Here is a 17,860-nt window from a genome sequence, read left to right as displayed (position 1 = left end):
AACTGTCCTCTGAAAACTATAAAACCCTGATGAAAGAAATTGAAGATGACACAAAGAAACGGAAAGGCATTCCATGCTCACGGATTAGAAGAACAAGTATTGTCAAAATGTCTATCCCACCCAAAGCAATCTACACACTTAGTGCAATCCCTATCAACGTACCGCCAGCATTTTCCACAGAACGAGAACAAGCAATCCTAAAGTTTGTATGGAAACACAAAAGTCCCTGAATAGCCAAAGCAATCTTGGGAAAGAAGAGCAAAGCCGGAGGCATCACAATTCCGGACTTCAAGTTATATCACAAAGCTATAGTAATCAAAACGGTGTGGTACAGGCACAAAAATGGACCCATAGATCAATGGAACAGAGTAGAAAACCCAGAAATGAACCCACAATGACAGGGTCAAGGAATCTCCGACAAAGCAGGAAACATCCGGTGTTGGGAAAACTGGGCGGCAACATGCAAAAGAAAGAAATTGGACCGCTTTCTTACACCATACACAAAGGTAAATTCAAAATGGATTAAAGACCTAAGTGTGAGACCTGAAACCATAAAAATCTTGGACGAGAACACAGGCAGCAACCTCTTTGACATCAGCCGTGGCAGTTTTCCCTAGGTGTGTCTCCTGAGGCAAGGGAAACAAAAGCAAAAAGAAACTCCTGGGACCACATCCAAATGAAAACCTTCTGCACAGCAAAGGAAACAACCAACAGAGCTAAAAGACAACCTACTGAATGGGAGAAGATATGGCCAAATGACATATGTGATGAAGGGTTAGTATCCAAAATATAGCAAGAGCTTACGAGACTCAACACCAAAAAAGCAAATAATCCGATTAAAAATTGGTCAGAAGACATGAACAGAGGTTTCTCCGAGGAAGACATCCAGATGGCCAAAGACACATAAAAAGATGCTCAATCTCACTCATCCGGGGAATGCAAATCAAAGCTACAATGAGAGGTCACCTCACACCTGTCAGAATGGCTAAAATCAACAACACAAGAAACAACAGGTGCTGGCGAGGCTGTGGAGGAAAAGGAACCCCCGTGCACTGCTGGTGGGAATGCAAACCGGTGCAGCCACTGTGGAAGGCAGCATGGAGGTTCCTCACAAAGTTAAAAATAGAACTACCCTACATCCAGCAATCGCACTTCAGGGTATTTACCCAAAGAATACAAAAGCACTCATTCAAAGGGATACACGCACCCTTGTGTTTATTACAGCATTACTTACAATAGCCAAGATATGGAAGCAGCCCAAGTGTCCATCGATTGATGAGTGGGTAAAAAGGTGTGGCATATATATACACACCAGACTATTATTCAGTCATAAAAAAGAATGGAATCTTGCCATTTTGCAGTGACACGGATGGAGCTAAAGAGTATGATGCTAAGTGAAATAAGTCAGTCAGAGAAAGACAAATACCATAGGCTTTCACTCACATGTGGAATTTAAGAAACAAAAGAAATGACCAAAGGGAAAGGGGTGGGGGAGAGACGGAGGGAGGGAGGGAGCGAGAGCTCATGAAACAGACTCTTAATTATAGAGAACAAACAGATGGTTACCAGAGGGAAGGGGGGCTGGGAGGGGAACGGGTTAAACAGGTGATGGGGATTAAGGAGGGCTCTTGTCCTGATGAGCACCAGGTGATATATGGAATTGTTGAATCACTACATTCTATACCCGAAACTCATGTAACACTGTATGTTAACCAACTCGAATTAAAACAAGAACTTAAAAAAAAAAAAAAAAGAACAGGAATCCATCAGGATATGTTTGATGTATGTGTGGGGGATGAGGGCACATGTGGGCTGTGGGTGTTTTGCATTTGTAATTTCAGATCGCATGGGAGCACTAGGAAAACAACATTAAAATACACCGAAACTGGGCTGTGGATGGAAGACTGGGAATGCAAGGGTGAGTGACACACACGAAATCTGGGAAAGAGAAAGCAAAATGGGGTTCGATGTTGAAGTCCAGAGTGGAAAGTGAATACATCTGACTGTTCCCTTCAGTGGGTGAGTCAGGAAAAATGTACCTGGTGAGCAATCATGGTCCAATGCTGTGGTTACTGAGAAGATGATACAAGGGAAGGGCTACTGCTTTGCTGACACATTATAAGCAACAACATGGGAATATAGTATTAATAGGACAAACATACCCAAGCCAACCTCTTCTTTTTCTAAAAAAGATTTATTTATTTATTTATTTATTTGAGAGAGAGAGAGAGAGAGAGAGAGAGCGAGCACAAACAGGAGGAGCAGCATAGGGAGAGGGAGAAGCAGGCTCCCTGCTGAGCAGGGAGCCTGATGTGCGGCTCAATCCCAGGACCCTGGGATCATGACCTGAGCCGAAGGCAGACACCCAAGCGACTGAGCCACCCAGGTGCCCCCCGAGTCAATTTCTTCTAAACACTACTCATCTTATGCAATTCATTGGAAAACAGACGCAAGGACCCAAACCCAGTACGGAAACACCTAAATCCAAAAGTTCAAGAAACAAAACCTATTCAGGCTCCCTAGAAACTGAAGTTACTATTCTGACACGTCCAGACTTAACCTGACTCTGTTCCTTTCAGGCTACCAACTTTTGTTTCTGAGACACTCAAAACTTCATAACACGCAACACCTCATCATGGGGATGATGGGAGACTCTGGTCAGAGCAGCTCAAGCCCCAGACTCTTCAGAGTCAGCCAATGAGGGACCTACATCCTCTGAGACACAGCTATTGGCCCCACGTGTGAGAAGCTGTCCCGAGGTGAGCCAACAAGGGACCTCCTTGGTTGTGCCACCTGGGAGATTGGTGGGGGTGGGGGTGGGGGTGGGGGTGGGGATGGGGGTGGGGAAGCAGCTGTTTCTCTTTACCGGCTATTTCTTATTTGCTTGATGGATTAGTCATAGGTGTTTTAATCACGGCGATTTAAGGATGTTATGTTAGTTTTGTAGCGCTGCTAATCCAAATACCAGGGACTGGTCAACTTAAATGATATGTCCGTTTATTGCCTCACAGTCCTGGATGCTAGAGGTCCAAACTCATGGTCTGATGGGTGGGTGAGTCTCTGGGCTACGGGGCAAGCATCTTTCGTTAGTCGTTCTCTTTGTCCTAAAATAGCCACGTTCTCACAATATCTACTCACATGGTCTTCCCTCCGTGAGTGTCTGTGGCTCCAAATTTCTCCTTTCTATAATAAGGACAACAGTCCTATTGGATGAGGCCTTCCTTAATGATTTCACCTGAACACGACCACCACGGTAATGCCACTACTACCGTCAAATAAGGTCGCATTTTGAGGAATGAGGGATCAGGAGTACAACATATCAATTATGGGAGGACGAAACTCAATCCGTAAGAGTCAGCCCTCTCGCCCCCCAAATTCATGTCCTCCTGTCCACAATACATTCATCCTATGTGAATGTCACCGCAAGTCTTCACCCATTCCAGCATCAACGCTAAGGCGAGATTTCATCTAAGTATCCTGTACACCAGATAAGGGTGCATTTCCAGCTAGGACTAATGCTGAGGTGTAATTCCCGCCCAACTGAGAATGTGTGACAGAAGACAAGAAGTTATCTGCTTCCACAGTACAATGGACGGACAGGCAGAGGACAGTCATTACTATACCAATATCGAGATACCGGAAAGGGAAACAAGGGTTTGTGGGTCCAGAGCAAGTGTGGGTCCCAGTAGGAAACATTACATTAGATCATGAGGATGGGGAAGAATCCTCTTTGGCTCTAGGCTCTGAGCTCTGATCCCACAGGGGTGGCAGCCCCACGCTCTCTGCCATGGGAGGTGGTGGCCTCCCACCTGTCCGTGGCTGCTGCAGTACCTTTTTCGGAACGCCAGGTGTTCTTAACCTTTGGAACCCAGGAGGTGGCCTCGGTCTCAGGAATCAAGGGGGAGATGGCTCTACAGACCCTGGCGTTCCACCTCTGGGTCTGTAGTGGCAGTGGCAGCCCTGCCAGCCACTCAACCTTCTGTGGGGTCATTTGCCCCCTTTCCTGAAGAACAGCACATGCTCCCAGTGAGATATATCTGCGGGCCCTTTCCTTGCCTGCAGAATCCCAGCAAGTCCAACAGTCTTCCTTCACGTTGTGCCATCTCTTTCCCTTTAGTCCTAGCTGGCCGCGTTTCAGCCAGCGTCAAATTCTCAGAATAAGGCACCTGTGGGCTTCCCCTGCAATCCAAAGGGTTCAAGCCATGGCACAGGAGGGTCCTGCACACATTCTTCTTGGATAACTGTATCTCCATTCCTGGCGGCTGCTGAGATGGTCGATTGGACCCATGTGTCACCAGCCTAAGCTCCCAGCTGATGGTTTTCCAGGCACACCCTTGGCCCTTTTCCCAAAGCAGGCTACCTGGTTAGGCTGAGAAGTTTGCAAATCGTCATGTGCTAGTTTCCTCCTATTTCACTCTACCTTCTTTCATTTACATCTCTCCTCTGGCATTTCCTGTGAGCAGCAAGGAGAGACCAGGCCATGCCTTCAGCACTGCGCTTAGAAATCTCCCCAGCTTCTCTGTCCCAGCTTATCACGTGAACGTTCTAGTCTTCACAAAACACTGGACCGTGGCGTGGGCCAATGCTCTGCCACTTGATGACAAGGACGGCCATTTCTCAAGTTTCCAATAACATGCCTCTAATTTCCATCTGCTATCTCGGCAGAAGCACCCTTGACACTCACATTTCTAGCAACATAATTTTCATGATGCTCTATGTCTTCTCTAAGATGATAGAGTCTTTCCTTATAGCTCTCCACTTTTCTGTATGAGCCCTCACCCGAAATACACTTAATGTCCATATTTCATCCGGCAGTCCCTCAAAGCAATCTCGGCTTGTTCTATCATGTATCTCAAAACTCTACCATCCCTACCCATTACCCAGTTTCTCCCCCCACCCCATTACCCAGTTTCAAAGCCACTCCCAACTTATTAAGTCTTTGTTACAACATCACCCCACTTCCGGAATCAAAATCTGCATGAGTGTGCTAAGGCTATCATTACAAAGTACCACAGACTGGGGAGCCTAACAGAAATGTACTGTCCCACAGGTCTGGAGGTTTGAAGTCCAAATCAAGGGTTGTGGGCCAGGTTGCTTCCCTCTGAGATGCGTGAGGGAAGAATCTGTTCCTGGTCTCTCTCTTAGGCTCTTACAATGCCGACTTCTCCCATTCGTGGTGTTTTCTTCCCCCCTACGTTTTCTTCTCTATGCACACGTCTCTGTGTTAACATTCTTCCCTTTCATACAAGCAAAAGTCATTCTGGATTAGCATCCGTGCTAAAGAGGGTATTTTGACTTGATTGCCTCATTCATGATTCTATCTCTAAATATGATCCCATTCGAGGTACTGGGGGTGAGGACGTCTTCATATGATTTTGGTGCAGGCGGGTGGGGGGGGGGCGGGTAAACAACCCGTGTGAGATATGAAACCTGAGCTGTACGTGGGCGCATGCACTGCCTCTTCCATCATATTGATTATTTGGTGTCCCATTAGAGAAGTGAGGTGACCTCATTCAGCAGCCTTTGACTCAAGATGGTATTAATGTTGCTTAATTTTATTGTATTTTTAAAAAATTTTTCTAGCTTCCTATCTCTGTAAAAGTGAAGATACTTTGATTTCAAGCTTTAGAAATTGATTAGGATATTTTTAGCAACCAATATTTGGTCAATATTTTAAGAATGGCATTCGTACTTTTGAAATACTTTGTAAATGCCCCTGTGAACGATGACATTTCCCGCCAAACAAATCTGGGTAATCTACAAAACTCAAAAAACTTTCCTTAGCCCACCAGAAGTGCCCCAGGTACCCCCTGGAGAGACAAATCACAAAACTTACTTAGCTATGGCAGAACACCGTGAGTTCCAGAAAACTATGGTGGGCAGTTCCAGAAAAATAAGGATGCCAGAGAAGGCTTGTGTGTGTAGCAAAGACGTGAAGGCGTGCAAAATGCCTCTTCCATCACTAGGTGCAAAGTCTGGGTTTTTTGTTGTTGTTTTGTTGCTTGTTTGTTTGGCCCGATGTAGAAGAACTCCGATGAGCCGTTACACCTCCAGAGTTCTCCTTGGGATCACGAGAGTAAGAATGTAGCATGAGTGGCCACCCTTGTGAGGTTTATTGCTTATTATTATTCTGGAATATTTGAAAAATCTAATGAAAGGATTTGGAAAAATACAGAATTTTCTCCCTCAGGCCAGTGGGAAAAACGATCAGGAAATCAACGACCAGTAAATTGTCCTCGGTAGTGCCTCAAGATGGGGCAAAATATTTGGGGAGCCAAAGGCTCTTCACAAACCATGCCCATTTTCAGAGATAGAACGGTGAGCCTCTTTGCATAAACAGCATTTCACTGAGGCGCTTCCTTTCTATCATGCTCACTGCTGCTGTTTCAAAGTCCCAGTGTTTGCCATATGACACACAAAGGTTTTGCACATCTTGGTCTTTCGTACTGGTCTCATATGTATTGTTTTATGTGAGAAGTCATATTAAGAAATGGAATCCGTTAGGACATTTTTGCACTCCTTTGGGTGCTTTGCTCTGCGATTTCAGAAATCAAATAGGAGCATGAGCAAAACAACGTCGAATGCGCCATATAGACTGTGAAGACTGAGAGTGTGAAGGTGAGTGACAGATACAAAATCCAAGATGCAGTGAGGAAAAATGGGTGTCGAGGCCTGGACAAAAGGGAAGTGAGTACCTCTGATTGTTCACTTCAGAAGGCAATTGAGGACAAAGGCATCTGGTGAGCATTCATTCTCTAACAGTGTGGTTAATGGTAAAGACTGATAGAAGTGGATTTGTTGCTTCAGTAACAAAGTATAAGCCACAACCCCAGGAAAATAGTATTAATAAGTCAAACATCCTCTAATCAAACTTAAAAAAAAATGTATTTATTTATTTATTTATTTATTTGATAGAGAGAGAGAGAGAGAGAGAGGATGCCAGAGCAAGGACAAGCAGGCAGAGCGGCAGGCAGAGGGAGAGGAGAAGCAGGCTCCCTGCTGAGCAGACGGCCCGATGCTGTCCTCGAACCCAAGACCCAGGGATCATGACCCTTGAGTTGAAGGCAGACGCTTAACTGACTGAGCCACCCCAGTGAAACTTCTTCAACATTACTTTTGTTATGGAATTCATGGGAAAACAGAAGAGACAACCCAAACTCAGTACAGAAAACACTAAATCAAAAAGTTCAGGAACCAATTCCTATTCCAGGCTCCCTAGTAACTGGAGCTACCGCTTTAAGTAGCCCAGATATGTCTGATTCTATTCTTCCCAAGCCTGTAATCTTTTCTTGTGGAAAACGCAAACCTTCTGGACTTGCAGACCAGCTTCCTGAGGATGATGGAGGCATCCAGTCAAGGCAACTCAAGCCTCGGTCGGCTCTGAGTTAGCCAATCAGGGATGTGCAGCCACTGACTCACAGCCATGGACCCAGTGTGCAGTCAGGTGTCTCAGGCTGAACCAGTAAGAGTCTTACCGGGTACTCAGCCTCTGAGATTGAGGGGGAATCCGGTATTATACTTTACCTGCTATTTGTTTCTTTGACCAGTTGTATGCTCTTAACCACGATGAGAAGGGTATGAATCCAGACCTGTGAGTGGACGTATCTCTCACCACTTCCGTCAGGTCAGAGGAGAGTTGTTCAAATTAATAGTATTGAAATGATTTCCCTTGACGCCAACCATGTATTTTAACTCGGGCTATTTGACTGTTCAGGTTTGTTGTTGTTGTTGTTGTTGTTGTTGTTGTTGTTGTTGTTGTTTATCTCTAGCCACATGGGCCTGAGCGAATAAGACCCATCGCATGACATACTCAGCTTTCATGAAGTGGTGCTTGAAGGACTACAGCCTTTGGGAAAACTGGACTGTTTCCTACTGGGAAAAGGAGATGCCAAGGAAAATTCGATTCCCGGTCCTTAGTTCTGAGTTGGGGTGGGGGGAGTTTCCCCGAGAATGCGCATTCACACGAGTGTCCTGGTGTAGCTCTGGGGTTCGGGTTAGCACTACCAGCGGGATGCAAACAATTCCTGGTCACAAACCCAGGCCCACGGCAAATGCACATCTAATCCTTCCCGGAGGAGTAACCTTAATTGAGGTTTTTACAACATTCCTGCAGATAACATCTACCTGTACAAGCACACAATCCCAGAACAAGCCACCCTCGTCAAAATCAAACAAGAAACCAAACTGGAAAGCTCCAAAGTATTATCACCAAATGCCAACTTTAAAAAATGCTTAACACATTTATATAAATAATTACAAGAGGGACGCCTGGGTGGCTCAGTCGGTGAAACGTCTGCCTTTGGCTGGGTCATGATCCCAGGGTCCTGGGATCGAGTCCTGCATCGGGCTCCTTGCTCAGCAGGGAGCCAGCTTCTCCCTCTGCCCGCTGGTCTCCCAGCTTGTGCTTTCTCTCTCTCTCTCCCCCTCTTACTTTGTCTGTCAAATAAATAAATAAAATCTTTAAAAAAATAATTACAAGACATGTAAAATATGAGTAAGAAGTGGCTAGTTATCAAAAATGTGTTAAATGGTTTTCTAGTCTTGCAAATCGTAACCGCCAGATTAAAAGATCCACGAACATTTACACAACAAAGGAGACCTACTGGATAGAGAGAATTGTTAAACTGGAAGATGGGTGAAAGAAATAACACAGAACACCTCATAGAAGGATAAAGAGAAAAATAGGGTGAAAGTGGGGCAAAGAGGCTTAAGGAATGGAGTAAGTGGTTATTAAGTGCCTCTCATTGGCGTTCCGGCAGGAGGAAACTGGGCAAATTTGGAAAATAACACAGAATTTAGGGAAACCATGAATTCCTAGATTCAGGAAGCTCCGCTGGAGACATCATAGTAAGGCTATGATGTAAGCATAGAGAGCACAATAGCAGACAAAAGGACACAGTGCCTGGAAACAGAATACCAGGTAGTGTGACAGCATACCTCTTTTTATCAAGAAAAGCACGTGCTGAGAGAAAATACCTGTCAACTTGTGGCTGCATACTTAGCCAAAGTATCATTTAATAACGAGGCTGTGATAGACATAAAGATGGACTGTCCAGAATCCCCCTCAACGAAGACTTTCTGCTTTGGCTACTTAGAGTGCGGTCAGCTGGAAGTCCTTAGCCATTACACATTTCAGGCATTTCCTCAGCTGCAGAGAGCTGCCTGGCCCAAGCTCTGGGGCTTCCCCGATGGCCACATTTTATGTCTGATTAAGGAGAGGCCATTAATATATGTCTGGTGCCTTCCTCAGTTGTCAATCCTGATTAAATGCCCTGCACACTTAACCCCATCTCGATGCTGGCTACCTTAAAAACTTAACTCAGAAAAAAAGACATTTGAGAAAAATGGTAACTCATAGTGTATCCACCGACTGATACCATATTAGAGGAGCTTCTAAGGAAGATGGGCACTGGGTGTTATAGGCAACTAGTGAATTGTTGAACACTACATCAAAAACTAATGATGTATTATATGTTGGCTAATTGAACATAATAAAAAAATGAAGAATATGGTTAAGGAGATGGAAGATGGTCTCAGCTGCAAGTAAGAATGGTAATAGAATGAATTAGCAAATAGAGGTAAATGAAAGCAATGACTGTATGAAACAGTTGTAATAACCGTAATGACAACTTTGAAGAAAAAAGTTAACAAGATAGAACTGAATACAGTAATTACAAATCACTTGGATAATGGGAGTTCCCAATGAGAGCAACTCATACCTTAAGCTTCACTGGTTCAACCTATGACAGATTTACAGCCCCTGAGCCACAGCCATTAGCCCAAAGAGTGGGAAGGTGACCCAGGATTAGCCAGTAAGGGCATTCTTAGGAGGTTCCCTCTTGGGGATTGTGGAGAAAATTGGCGGGACTCCTTCCCTGTTGTTTGTTTGCTAGCTGGCTTCTAATCATCGTGATTTAATGATATAAATTCATAGGTCGTAGTGGACATACCTGTTTTCCCTTGCATCCAGATAAGTGAAGTATTTGACTACTAATATTTCCACAAAATTTTTGTATCCTCATGAGTAAATGGGACTCTACAAAAATCAGGAATAGCAAGCTTTCTTTGCTGGCTTTATCATCATATTGTACTTTCTAATAATAAAAGTGAGATTCTTTCCCCCTTCGTGATTGGAACTGTTCTATTTGCAGTACAGTTAGCTGTTCATTAAAGGTCCAAATGGAAATGACTTTGGAGGCCTGACCATTTGGGATTAAAACACATCAATGACCCCCAATTTCTTCAATTCTTCTTAAGTCCCTTCGTTTGGTTCAGTTTCTGCAATTTATTTGTATGTGAATACATTTAAGAAATGCCTTTACCTGTATTATCATATGTTTTTGAAGGAAGGTGCTTTAAATTTTAAAGTGTTTTGCATTTATTGACTCTACTTTTCTCCCTATGATGGTTTCTTAGAGAATTAGGGTAATCTTTTTTTTCAACCTTCACTTTTTTGTATTTATCCACCAATTCAAGTATGTGGGGTGTATTCTAGGGACCTACGTAATGTTAAGAAAACAATTTTATGCCAGTTGAGACCTGATTTGTGACCGAGTATGTGATCTATTCTGGAGAATGTTCCATGCGCACTCGAGAAGAATGTGTATTCTGTTGCTTTAGTATGAAATGCTCTGAATATATCTGGTAAGTCCATTTGGTCCAGTGTGTCATTCAAAGCCCTCGTTTCCTTGTTGATCAAGATAAAAAGCTTTAGCACGGCAAAGGAAACAGTCAACAAAACTAAAAGGCAAACTATGGAATGGGAGAAGATATTTGCAAATGTCTTATCAGATAAAGGGCTCAGATCCAAAATCTATTAAGAACTTGCAAACCTCAACACCCAAAAACCAAAAAAAAAAAAAAAAAACAGTCAAGAAATGGGCAGAAGACATGAACAGACTTTTCTCCAGAGAAGACATACAAAAGGCCAACAGGCATGTGAAAAAATGTTCAACATCACTCGGCATCAGGGAGATACAAATCAAAAGTATGATGAGATACCACCTCACACCAGTCAGAATGGTTAAAATTAACCACTCAGGAAACGACAGATGTTGGCGAGGATGTGGAGAACAGGGAACAGTCTTACACTGTTGGTGGGAATGCAAACTCGTGCAGCCACTCTGGAGAACAGAATGGAGGTTCCTCAAAAAGTTAAAAGTAGAGCTACCCTATGACCCAGCAATTGCACTACTAGGTATTTACCCCAAAGATACAGACGTAGTGAAGAGAAGGGCCATATGCACCCCAATGTTCATAGCAGCATTGTCCACGAGAGCCAAACTATGGAAAGAGTCCAGATATCCATCGACAGGTGGATGGATGAAGAAGATATAGTATGTATGCAACACACACACACACACACACACACACACACACACACACACGAATATTATTCAGCCATCAAAAAGAATGAAATCTTGACATTTGCAACAATGTGGATGGAACTAGTGGGTATTTCTTTAAAGATTTTATTTGATTATTTATGTATTTGAGAGAGAGAGAGAGAGAGAGAGAGAGAGAGAATGAGCAGGGAGAGCAGCAGAGGGAGAGTGGCAGAGGAAGTGGGAGAAGCAGACTCCCAGCTGAGCAGGAAGCCCGATACGGGGCTTGATCCCAGGATGCTGGGATCGTGACCTGAGCCAAAGGCAGAGGCTTAACCAACTGAGCCACCCAGGTGCCCCCCACTTTTTAAAGATTCTATTTAAGAATTTGAGGATATTATTCTAAGCGAAATAAGTCAGTCAGAGAAAGACAAATACCGTAGGATTTCACTCATATGTGGAATTTAAGAAACAAATAGAGGAACACAGGGGAAGGGGAGAAAAAATACATTAAGATGAAAATTGAGAGGGAGGCAAACCATAAGAGACGCTGAACTCTAGGAAACAAACAAACTGAGGGTTGCTGGAGGGGAGATGGGTGGGGGAAAGGGATAATTGGGTGATGGGCATTATGGAGGGCACTTGATGTAATATGCAAGTGATGAATCACTAAATTCTACCTCTGAAACTAATTTTATAACAAGAAAATAGTTTTAAATTTAAGTAAATATTTAAGTATTTTTAATGAGTTTGTAAGGATCCCCATTTCTATTTGAATTCTGCCTTTGGAGGAAATGGTTTTACCATTCTCTTGTTTTCTTTTCTTTCCTCTTTTTTTTTTTTTTTGAGGGGAGTGCTCTTTTTAATTAAGATTGAATTAGCCACCTTATACTACGTTAGTTTCAGATGTAGTGTTCAGTAATTTATCAGTTGCATGTAACACCCAGGGCTCATCACATCACGTGCCTTCCTTAATGCCCATCACCCAATTACCCCAATCCCCCGTCCACCCCACCCCCAGCGACCCTCAATTTGTTTCCTATAGTTAGGAGTCTCTTTTCTCCCTCTCCGGTGATTTCCCATTCAGTTTTCCCTCCCTTCCCCAATGGTCCTCTGCCCTGTTTCTCATATTCCACATATGAGTGAAACCATATGATAATTGTCTTTGTCTGATTGACTAATTTCACTCAGCATAATACCCTCCAGTTCCATCCACATCGATGTAAATGGTAAGTATTCATCTGTTCTGATGGCTGAGTAATAATCCACTGTGTGTGTGTGTGTGTGTGTGTGTGTGTGTGTGTGTATCACATCTTCTTTACCCATTCATCTATCGATGGACATCTTGGCTCTTTCCACAGTTTGGCTATTGTGGACATTGCTGTCTTGTTTTCTGATTCTTTTTTTTTTTTTTATCAGAACTGGAGGCAATGGTTGGTCAGTTATGTCACATGATTTCCAAGAGCATTTGCTGACCATGTCAGAGAGTTCCTGCTCAAACCCACAGTGGCTCAGAGCAAGAAAACAGCTGACTCTGGGAGGGGAGAAAATGGCCCAGTGGTGGGCCATGACAGAGTCATGCTGATGGCAGTAAGAAATTTAGTTATGGAGCTCAGACTCTCTCCAGCAGCTGAAACTGAAATCATTACAATTTGGTTGCTTTGGGTGACATCTTAAAGTGTAAATGGCGTACATAAATCAGGCAATGTGACGGACCACTTTTTTCTGTATGACCTTTTCCAAACTTCACCCAGTTTATTGCTTCTGGGATGCCTAGGACATGTACTTTATAACTTCTTAGTGCATTTCTTAAGTCTCTTGGCCTCTCTTTAAACTTTTCTTTCTCTTTGTCCCTCTATGAGGTGTTCTGCACAATTTCTTCCGCCTATTCTAATTCACCAATTCTCTATCCAGCTGTATCTCATATGCTGTCTAAAATTTCTTTAATCTTTTATTCCAGTGGTTATGATGTTCTGTTCTAGACATAATTGTTTCTAGAAAAATAATTTGCTTTTGTAAGTAATTAGGTATTTCTTCCTCATGTTTTATGTATCTTATCGCTTATTTATATATGTTAACGATATTTTTAATAGTTTGTATCTGATAAGAGGCCTTTACTAGATAAGGTTTGTTTATTGATCAAACCGATAGTGGCATGCTTTTGGATTATGTCCTTGTTTAGGAGGACTTAATCTGTAGGAACATTGTTAAAGCCTCAGTGAATGTTAAGCCACTCTAAAAAGGGGTAGCATTTGTTGTTCCATATGGCAGGCATGAATCAGTTTGTGGTCCAGATGACCTATAACTCTATGTGGCATCATTCTGATAGAGGCAACACGAAGTTTAGAGGATGCCAGAATCCCATTGTGATTGGTTGATGGGATGCAGAAGGGTTTGCAATCACATGCACATGTGGCATGGCCTGGCGTAGTGACCTGCTTCCCTGCATCGCATTTTGTCCAATCAGATATGGAGGTTGCCCGTGACGTCAGGAAATGCAGCGACTATAAATGGGCCAGCGCCCCTCAGCAGCCGGCAGTGTCCTTCCTTCCGAACTGCCGGGAAGGCGAGCCCCACATGGCTGAGCCTGGCTGTGAGCCCTCTTCTGAGGAAAGCCTGGGCACCGAGGAGCCCACGGCAGCCGACCCAGAGAGCCCGCAGCAGAAGCAGCCAAGGTGCCATTGCTGCCGCCGCCGCTGCCGCCGCCACCGCCCCCTCCCCGCCCACCCCCGACAGTTTCGCCACCTGCTTCCCCAGGGTTCTGAAGCAGGTGCACAAGGGCCTGAGCCTCTCGCAGAAGGCCGTGGGCGTCGTGGGTTCGTTCGTTAAGGATGTCTTCGAGCGCATCGCCGACGAGGCCGCTCCAGCCAAGCGCTCCAGCAAGCACTCCACCATCAGCTCCAGGGAGATGCAGACAGCCCTGCGCCCGCTGCTGCCCGGGGAGATCGGCAAGCACGCCGTGTCCGAGGCCACCAAGGCCATCATCAGGGACACCTTTCGCCAGTGAGCTGCCTCCGGACCGCCTGACCACCTCCCCTCAAACCAAAGGCTCTTTTCAGAGCCACCTCACTGGGCACAAAAGGACCTGTAACTCTCCAGAGTGCCACCTACTCTAGCGTTTGGACCTGTGCTATTGTGCCGGTCCTTAAAACACTTCTACCGTTTATGAAACATTACCAAATACATCAACCCTACTTTATTGTATGTCTTCAGTGCAGTTTGTTCTGAGCAAAATCATCGATTTACTTTAACCACATTGCATTCGTTTGCTTGCCTAACGTGCCATTTCTGGCAGTTATTGGACCTGTGCGATTCCGCCGATCTTTAGCTCATTTGTACCATGAACGAAACATTATCAAACGTCACGACTCAACTTTAACATATGTCTGTAGTGCAATTTGTTCCAAGGAAAATCGGAATTTTCCTTCACCATATTGATTTTCATGGCTTTCCTAAATGGTCATTTCTGTTAATTATTTCTCAAAGTCAGCCTTATGGGGATATATTCGTAATGGTATTTACCTTTTCACTGTCATTCTCTCACTAGTGCATGGCGGGATTTTCCAGAAGTTCATTATGTCTGATATGGTAACAGATAAAATGCAGAAGTAGATGTAAGAATACATCTGAGTTCTTTAGGTCAGATGTTAAGGAGATTTTCAGATATCTGAACCAATGTCAATCTCCTCTCTAGTTTTTTTAGAAAACCTGTTTTTCACACGCATTTGTAATTTATATCAGCATGATGTCATGGGCTTTTAAAAATTATTTTAACATAAATTGACTAAAATTTCTGTTCTAATATTTTGTTACAGCAAACATTGGCAGATATAACTGGCACAAAAGTTCTTTGGCTTCCTATTAATTTTTAGAGGTGTAAAGTTGTCCTGAGACCAGAAATGGTTCTAGAGATTTACCCATTCTGGTGCAATCAGGTCAACTGAAAATAGCCTCTTTTCGCTGGTCAAGTTTTCCAAAAAGAATTCAATGCCTAATATCCATCAAAACTTCCAAATCATATTGCTAACTTAAATGTACGTTATAGAATCCTCAGTTCACTTTGGCTCCTTGGACTAATGCAAAATTGAGGGAATTAGTGAGTAAGCCTAGTTTATCTGGAGACTTGTATTGAATTAAATCTCACAAGTACAGCCAACAAAAAAAGGGGGCGGGGGAGCTCCGGAGAGGGGCTTTCAAATCATAATGCTGACAGAAAGCTTTCTTTTCACCTTCCTGACTCAAATAGGAATGACAGTAGCATTTCATCAGCACACATGATATTGGGCTTTCCCTTGAGGTTTATGTGTTCACAATAACATCTTTGGTTTTCTAAGGGTTTTAGGTAACATAATGGATCTAAAACATTCGCACGTGCTGTTTTAGAAGCTATTGTTTTTCTTTTATCTTTTGGCTTATTCACATAGATCATATTATAAATTTTCCAATAGTAAATCCTGCTAGCGTTCTTTGAAGTAAATCCCTTCCTCCTGGATGGCTTTTTCTCGACATTATTTGGGTCCTTTCCCGTGCTTATTCATAACTGTGTGCAGTCAGCAACAGACTAGAGCTCGGATTTCTCATGACTTCTGCACCCCTTGCCACTTGCTTTTCTCAACTGTCCCCAAAGTCTCACTGTGTCCTGGGGGCTTCCATTTCCCAGAAGCAGCCCGGACCCAAGGCTTCGTTGGGTTCCCTCTTCAGCAAGAACATGGACTGTGATAGAAGGCAAACCAGGGGCTAGTGGAGTGGACTTGACCCCTTAATTAGTCTTTCCTTCACCTGTTTATGTCTGGGTGTCCATGTTCCTCATATGCGAGGCACAGCTGTGCTTGAGGGAGCCAGTTGTGCTCAACCCTGCCTGCCCCCAACCAGGGCAAGTTCTGCCGTCCAGCCATTCCCCTACCTCTCTTCCTTGACCGCTCTGGCCCCAAGAAGCTGGATTGTACTCGGAATCCCCTGAAAGTCACACTCCTAGTTTGTTTGTTCCTTATTTCCTCCTCGAAGAGAGGCTGGCTACTCCTCCCAGAAGGTCAGACCCTCCCCTTACCCAGCAGATCATTCAATGTCCAGCACGTGTGTCAGGGTGGCAAAGGGACCTGACGTGTGAGGCTTCTTTGTCTCTTCATAGGTAGGGCGACCATATCATTTCTTGTCCAATTAATGCAGATGGTTTTGAGAGTAAAAGGGGTGCTATGCATAATTGTGCTGGGACAGCAGGCAAAATCAGGACATGAGGACACCCTTCTAGGGAAAAGGTCTGCGGATAGAGTAAGGACATCTCTTGGGGCTCAGGGATTTGCAGAGCACAAAGGGTAGTAGGACAATGAGAGTGCATCACCTTTTTCATAATTTGTTCTCTTCGGAGTTCTGGTGCCTCTGATTTCTGGGGACAAGTAGTGTTACTGGGCTGCATTAACAGGGAAAGGAGACACAGCATGGCCAGTGCATCTGTTTGGATCCTATAACTGCTGTGAGCTAGTGGGACGAGGCTCTACAGCAAGAGTGATGAAGGGCACAGGTTTTGGAGTCAGATTAGACCTGGGTTCAAACCCCAGCTGTGCCTCTTATTAGCTGTGGTGTCTTGGGTAAGTGACTTGATCTCTTTGACCCTCAGTTTCCTCCTCTGGACAGCAGGGTCTATGAGATTGTTGTGAGGATTCAGTGAGATAAGGCAGACAGAGTGCTCAGTGCATGGTGGCTATACTTATTCTCAGTCCTGAGATTCATGCCCTCGGGCAGTTGGAGGGGTGGGGGTGAGATTTGATGCCAGACAGCTGTATGCACTTGCCCTCCTGGCTACCTTGGCCCCATCTGTTTGCTTAAGGCTGACGGTGAGATAAGGGAGGATGACTTTTCCTTCCCGAGCCTCTGTTAGTAAAGTTGCAGAGATAACGCTGCCCTGAGTTGCGATGGGAAGTTGCTAGGGAGCAACTGGAAAGTGCCTTGTTACCTTGCTAGCTTTGGGCATTGCTGACTCGGGGTTTTGTTGGCAAGCTGTTCCTCCTCACTCCCACTCACCCTCTCCCACTCACCCTCACCCTCTCCCTGTCCAAGTCCCATTCACCTAGCAAGTCTTGGCTCAGATCCTACCTCCTCTGTGAAGATGACCTGACCATCGCAGCCTACAGTGACTTCTCCCTCCCTGAGCCTCAGTACCTCCAACTGTAAAACGGGTGCATTCTTCGTAATGCCCCTGCGGAAGGGCCACGATTAGGGCTGAATGAGGGAATAGATGTAGCATGCCAGGTGCAGTGTGTGGTACAGGCCTAAGGTGACTTCCCTGCCTCTTTCTCTTCTTGCTCGCTGAACCCCCCGCAATGTGTGCATCCTGGTCTTGATCAGATGCGGCCTTCTACTGGTAGTCATTTGGGAGTATGCCTGTGCTAGCTCTCTGTTCAATTGTAATGCCACAGAAGTTAGGGGGCCACACCTTCTCCTTCCTCACCTTCCAGTATCCAGCACTACACAAATCACCGTAATAACCATTTTTAAAAATTGAGCTCTATGAGATTCTACATGGCAGGCGCTCTTCTGTG

At 44.4% G+C, this 17,860-nt stretch overlaps 1 protein-coding gene across 1 annotated transcript; it reads left to right on the top strand.

Annotated features, from left to right (window-relative positions):
- The first annotated feature begins 3,588 nt into the window (after positions 1-3,588).
- Positions 3,589-14,331, top strand: LOC130542260 (late histone H2B.2.2-like). Its single transcript, XM_057305095.1, has 6 exons — positions 3,589-3,654; positions 3,741-3,938; positions 6,918-6,987; positions 7,630-7,638; positions 8,114-8,132; positions 14,082-14,331. Exons 1-6 carry the CDS (start codon positions 3,589-3,591, stop codon positions 14,329-14,331), a joined length of 612 nt encoding a protein of 203 aa, XP_057161078.1.
- Positions 14,332-17,860: the final 3,529 nt, after the last annotated feature.

The sequence above is a fragment of the Ursus arctos genome, chromosome X (genome assembly GCF_023065955.2).
Source record: "Ursus arctos isolate Adak ecotype North America chromosome X, UrsArc2.0, whole genome shotgun sequence".
In the NCBI taxonomy this organism is placed as follows: Eukaryota; Metazoa; Chordata; class Mammalia; order Carnivora; family Ursidae; genus Ursus; species Ursus arctos.
This window is presented reverse-complemented; position numbering and strand designations above follow the sequence as displayed.